The following is a 6,431-nucleotide window of genomic DNA, read 5'->3' on the forward strand; positions in this document are numbered from 1 at the left end:
CTCCGTACTGCAACCTCACTGGCTCAAACCTCACAACTTCATCAAACAGGGTCACAAGAGTATTGATCAGGTCTTCCAAAACTGCAGCTATTCAGTTAGGATTTTAATTTACAAAACAATCATTGGGCTAATGCCACCATATCTCTACTCTCTCATAAGCTGGAACCGTAACACCATCAATACACGCTCCCAAAGCTTGCTTACATTACATCGGCCACATGCCAACACAAAACTGGGGAAGACAGCCTTCTGTTTTAAGCACCCTACATTTGGAATGTGGTCCAAACATCATTAAGGTTGTGCTCATGTATTTCACTTAGAGAATTTACAAGTCTAATCATATGCTCAACTGCCTTCTCCTGCAATAATAGTAACTGTTGACCCAACCATAGTATTTTACTGTATTAACCGGATATTCAAAATTGTTATTTATGATCGTTCCCTTGTACTCCTGGACTATTTTATATGCATATTTATTTTATTTTTGTATTTATTTTATTTTTTCCAATGTATTAACTCTCATTGTACCCTCGGCACCATTGAAAATGAGTGTCTTCCAAGGCCTAAATAAATCGATCAATCAATCAATATGCACAAAAGCAAAGTGTATAATGTATTATGAAAGAGAATTGTACAAATGTCAAAAAATACATTCATATAACTCTTCATTGTATACATTTAAGTGTCAACTGTATAAATATCTGAGTTCCTTGTATAAATATCTGAGTCATTCCACATAAATCTGCCTTCATTCAATATATATCAAAATAAATAAGCAATTCTTGTTTGGCTGCCATAAAAGTAGACTACAAACATAAATTAAAAAACACTATTTTTACTTTCTTAACAGACCTGACAGAAATGAGAATTGTTTTGCTTGGGAGGACAGGACATGGTAAAAGTAGCAGTGGAAACACCATACTGGGGGACAACACACCTGAAAAGTTTAAGATCAACTGTTCACCCAACTCTGTGACTTCAGAGTGTAAGGTACTGAAAGGCCATAGATCGGGAAAAGTCACTCAGATTGAAATAATTGACACACCTGGTTTTTTCGACACTCGTATGCCTGAGGAGGAGCTCAAGCGTGAGATTGTGAAATGCATCACCTTAAGTGCACCAGGACCTCATGCCTTCATCATTGTGCTTAGAGTGGGAAGATACACAAAACAGGAAATGGAAACTGTGGCAGAGATAACAAGATCATTTGGAGAAGATGCCTTCAAACATGCAGTAGTCCTGTTTACTGATGGTGATCGACTGCATGATGATCAGACCATTGAGCAATTTGTAGAGCAGAGTAAGGAGCTGAAGGAGCTGTTGGAGAAGTGTGGAGGCCGATGCCACGTGATCGACAACAAATACTGGAATAAGGAGCACGATTACAGGAGCAACAGCGTCCAGGTGGAGAAGCTGCTGAACACTATTGAGGAGATGGTCAGACAGAATGGAGGAGGCTGCTACACTAATGACATGCTGAAAGCAGTGGAGGAAGGAATACAGAGAGAAGAGGAAGAAATCAGAAAGGAGAATCCAAACGAAAAGTCTACGTTTAGGATCAGGGCTGAAGCCACTGGCAGATTTATAAAGAAATTCTTGGTCAAATGTGCTGGTGTGACAGTTGGGGTATTATTAGGTGCTTTACTTGGTGTTGGAGTGGCAGTAGCTGCAGTTATTGCCATTATAGTACTAATTACAGTAAATGCCAGTGGGGCAGTAATAAAAGCAGTAACAGGTACAACAGGAGCAACCACTGGGTTATGTGTTGCTGGGAGCATTGTTGCAGTGGGTGCAGCTGCTGGAGCAATAGGAGGAGGTATTGTGGGATTTCAGGCAGTAGAGGACGGAGACGGGGTATGTGATGCTGCAAAGAAGGCAGCTACAGCAAACTGGGAAAATACTAAAAAGGTAGTAGCAGGAGCCAAAGAACTTGTCTCTGAACTAACAGAAGTTATAAAGACAACAACAAGCAACAAAGGTTATAACAAAATGAAAAATGAATGAAAGAAAAATAATTAATTTTTTAACCTAATTGCCATAGGGCAACCAGCGAACAAGCTCTGTTCTGCAGTAAATATGGTTAAACATGGTTCACTTAAGTTGTCATGCCAGCTGTTGATTAGTTTGTAAAGCATAATGGTATGATATGAATGATATTCTAATAGTCATCTAAACCAATCAATAAACCTGACGATTGTTTTTGTGTGCTGTATGGATGCATTATTGATTAGGTAGTCAGTGTAAATATCTGCAGTGGAGTAGTTTTGACTAGATATCTAGCTGAATTCCATAGTAGGCCTAATTTCCTTTGTAATAAAACTTTTCAGATTTAGCTGTCTAGTCTTTAAAAGCATTGTTGTTTTTGAAAATGAGTTAATGCCAAAATAAATTAATCTGTTGGTGGTTTATTAAATTCAGCTTGCACCTGAAAAAGAAAGAAAAAAGTGTGGTGTGGTTAATATTTAGTGAAAGTTACAATTGTGAAATTTCTGAGGAAAAAAACACTTGCACTTGTTCAGTATGTTTGATTTACCCACACTTTAAAGCTGCCAAGGGTTCATGATGATCAGGACAAAGTCAACCTGCTGATGAAACACTATGAAGTGCAAATGCTGCAGGGGTTGGTGTTATCTACAGTATTGAGTACGATGTGTTGGCATTAGGAAGTGAATTACTCAGTTGTCATAGTGATTACTCTGATTTAATGTTGGGTTTCCATTCCCTTCAGTGGAAGCTACTAAGAGTTACTGAAACCCTTTATAGTGTTACAACAGGGGTGGGCAATTAATTTCCCCAAGGGGCCACATGAGATAGTGGGACTGTTGTGGAGGGCCGGACCAATAGGCTAAACTCATTTTAGCATGACAAATTAGCATGTTTTTGCAGTATTAAAGGTGTGCCCAGACAACCAATACAAATGGCACACACACACACACGAGAGCAAGCTTGCAATGAAATAGTAAAAGTATAAAAATGTAAAGTAATATCAATTTTTATCGTTTAACATTTGATTCCTAATTTACCATTGACCTCCGAGGGCCGGTCAGAGACAGCCAAGGGGCCGCAAATGGCCCTGGGGGCGCACTTTGCCCAGGTCTGAGTGACAACATTCAAGAACCTAGGTATTTGACTAATGTAGGTGAAACCGTATGAGATTAAATGTCACAGAGGTGGAAAATGTCATAGAGCAAAATAAGGACCCATTTTAGATTACAGATGTGATATGAAGTTCAATTATGTGGGGTGCTTAGATTTAAGTCCCCATACAAAAGCATAATGAATTTAACATGTTTTCCTGAGTATATATCTAAAAAAAATCCCCTTTTAGAAAGATCTCCATGACACCTTTTTTGTCGTCTATTCCTTTCAATGGGTTAGCGACTCTCCAGACAAGCAAATGCAATATCAATCCAAATATAATCGAAAGAAAGGACCCCAGTTATATTAGTTACCAGCCTTATAAGGGCACCATGATAACCATCCTTGCAGCGGGGTGCCATCATAATGTATGAACGGGCACCAAATACATGTGGATACTGTTGGTACTATCCTGACTACAGCACCAATAACATGTTGGTGATCTCACCAGATTGGCAGAACCAATCAACACAGCAGCAGATCAATAAAGTTGAGCACATGGGGATGCCACACAGTGTGTAGTGCTTTCCATAGTGATCAAAATAAAGACAAGTCAGATAAGTCACAGAAATCAATCTCATATATCAGTCTCCTAAAATATGTTAACTATCAATTTGGAATTATGATGAATAATAAAATGAAAAACAACAACCAGAATTGCTATGTAAATAGCTAGTAAAGGTTGAACATTTTGAATTGAAGAGGTTGGCAGCATTCATTCTTGTGCAACATATACAATCAAAGTATTTACTCACAAAATCCAAACTAAAACACACCATATGTAATCTAATGAACCGAAGAGGAGTTTGTGTGTGAAAGAGAGGGAGTGAGCATGTGTGAGTGCGCCAACTTGAGTACTTGAGTGTGCGCTACAGAAAGAATATGTGTGTGTGCTCACATGTTCAGTCACCAAAGTGTCGCATGCTTGTGTACACGTCCTTGAACATACGAGTGAGAGGAACAAAAATGAGTCTATGTGAAGCGAGATGTTTTAAGTGTTCTCTTTGTGTGTTCTATGTTTTATGTTCAGGCCAGTGTACTGTATGTGTAATCTGTGGTGCCAAATTAGCTTTGCATACTGAATAAGAAATGAATGGCAGGTGTGTGTAACTTCTTCAAACTTTATCAAACTGTAATGTAACTGTAAATGAGAAAAGACCAGTGCCAGTTTATTTATGTGAAAACCTTTAAACAGAAAAGTAAAGGATAACGAGGATAGTATCAGTGATCTTTGCTCCTTGTTTGGTCCTTGATGAAAAGGTTGATTATAGTATACCCTTGAAAAAAAAATAAACTGAACTCAAGATACAAAGATGTTTTGCCTCGTAAAAAGCCCCTAAATCATTAAATACATCAATATTCTCTTATGTGAAGGAAGAGTCTCTGGATTCATGCAACTGTATTCATTTGAAGCTTATCCTACATGCCTTACAATTTATGTGTCTTGCACTATATGGTCTTGGGTAGTGTATTCCAACCCTTGAAAAGTGAATAAAGTAACAGATTTCATTCATTTTCTTCTAAAATTGAAAGCAGGCACATCTTCGACTTTTGTATTTTAGGATTCCTTTGAAATCTTTGTACCGTCTGTCCCACGATCGATTTTAGATTTCTCCAAGATGTATAGCCTTGATAGAGATAGAGATTGCACAGGTCCCCATACAAGTGTGTTTTACGGCCAGGAGACATTTTACCTGGATATCTTTTAATACTTTTCATCTTTTAATTGGCAAACAAACAATAGTGAACAAAGACAAGAGGGTGCCTGTGTTTGACATATGTATGTGTTGCCCAGAACTCTAAAATGTGTCTTTGTCTTTGTTAGAATAACTCATTCTAGTATGTCCAAATGCTACAAAATGTGTCTTAATTGCAATTGCTTTCTCTGTGCTTGTTTCAATTTTGCATGTTTTCTCTTATACACTACAAAGCACGAAGAATTGTGCTGTTTGGAAAAACTGGAGATGGGAAAAGCAGTTCTGGAAACACCATACTGGGAGAACAGCAGTTCAGCAGCCGTACCTCTGCTGGATCTGAGACACGCCACGTTGAAGCCAAGACAAAGAAAATCAATGGTAAAAGTACCACAGTTGTTGACATGCCAGGACTTTTTTACACCGAATATCCTGATGCTCTAAGGTCAGCAGTAGAGACCTGCATCACCGAATGCTCTCCTGGACCGAATGTCTTCATTATTATCCTGACACTTGGCATTCATGGGAAACAAGAGAATGAAGTGGTGGAGAAGATTGTGTCACTGTTAGGCAGAGGGGCCTTTAGATACTTAGTAGTTCTCTTCACTCACGGTGATAATCTAGCTGAAGGTCAGACCATTGCGCACTTTGTAGAGCAGAGTAAGGAGCTGAAGGAGCTGGTGGAGAAGTGTGGAGGCCGATGCCACGTGATCGACAACAAATACTGGAATCAGGAGCACAAGTACAGGAGCAACAAGGTTCAGGTGGAGAAGCTGCTGAACACCATTGATGGGATGTTGGAAGAGAATGGTGCCGACTGCTACACCAAAGAAATGCTACACAGATGGGAAGGACCAATCCGGAAAAAATGGAGAAGAACATCGCTACAAATCATGTCGAACATTTGGTCACAGATAAAAAATAAGAAGAGATGGTTTCAAATAACTTTCTGTTGCGCAATTTATTTTGTGTTTAACTACTTTGAATTGTCGACGTTTTTCCATAAATGAGAGTAAGATTATGTGTGTTCTCCACAAACTCAGTTGTCTTTGAGGTGGACTTACAAGATACATCATAATGAGCAACAGCATATTGTTTCCTCATACGTGTACACACTTCACACTATATAAACTACTGTTAGTCATGGAAGTTCCCAGTATACCTGGGCTGCAGTTCATAAGGACACAGTGTTATTCTTGTCTATTTTCTCTGGCAATATGTACAAAAAAGCAGAAGAAGTTGAACAATTAACAATACATTTGAATATAAAAATGTCAAGTGTTAGCTTGAGTAGCAGGTCTTGCAAACTGTATTTTCAAATCATAGATTTAAAGTTAAATAAAACTTGAAGCACAAATAGGGACAAGCATCAGCAATACACATCAACCGTTAATTCCCGCTGCAGTCTCATACTTCATCTTTTAACCATTGTTGTTTTTATATTCATGGACTCTTCACTTCAGTTTGCCAGTATGTTTGTCACATCCATTCAACTGTAGCCTGTTAAAAAATAATAGTAATGACAAACTTCTTACCTCCCCCACCTTTATTTTTTTCATGAACCTACATAGGGGAGTCTAATATTTCACATATATTGAC

General features: G+C 38.4%; 1 protein-coding gene across 1 annotated transcript; it reads left to right on the forward strand.

The window, feature by feature from the left end:
• Positions 1–861: 861 nt before the first annotated feature.
• Positions 862–5,910, forward strand: LOC308382334 (GTPase IMAP family member 4-like; the record flags this gene model as incomplete). The annotated part of the gene is made up of 3 exons (XM_080860056.1): positions 862–1,612; positions 5,070–5,642; positions 5,876–5,910. 3 exons carry the CDS (start codon positions 862–864, stop codon positions 5,908–5,910), a joined length of 1,359 nt encoding a protein of 452 aa, XP_080716182.1.
• Between the last annotated feature and the right edge of the window lie 521 nt (positions 5,911–6,431).

Source organism: Sprattus sprattus (genome assembly GCF_963457725.1).
Source record: "Sprattus sprattus genome assembly, chromosome: 21".
Taxonomy (NCBI): Eukaryota; Metazoa; Chordata; class Actinopteri; order Clupeiformes; family Clupeidae; genus Sprattus; species Sprattus sprattus.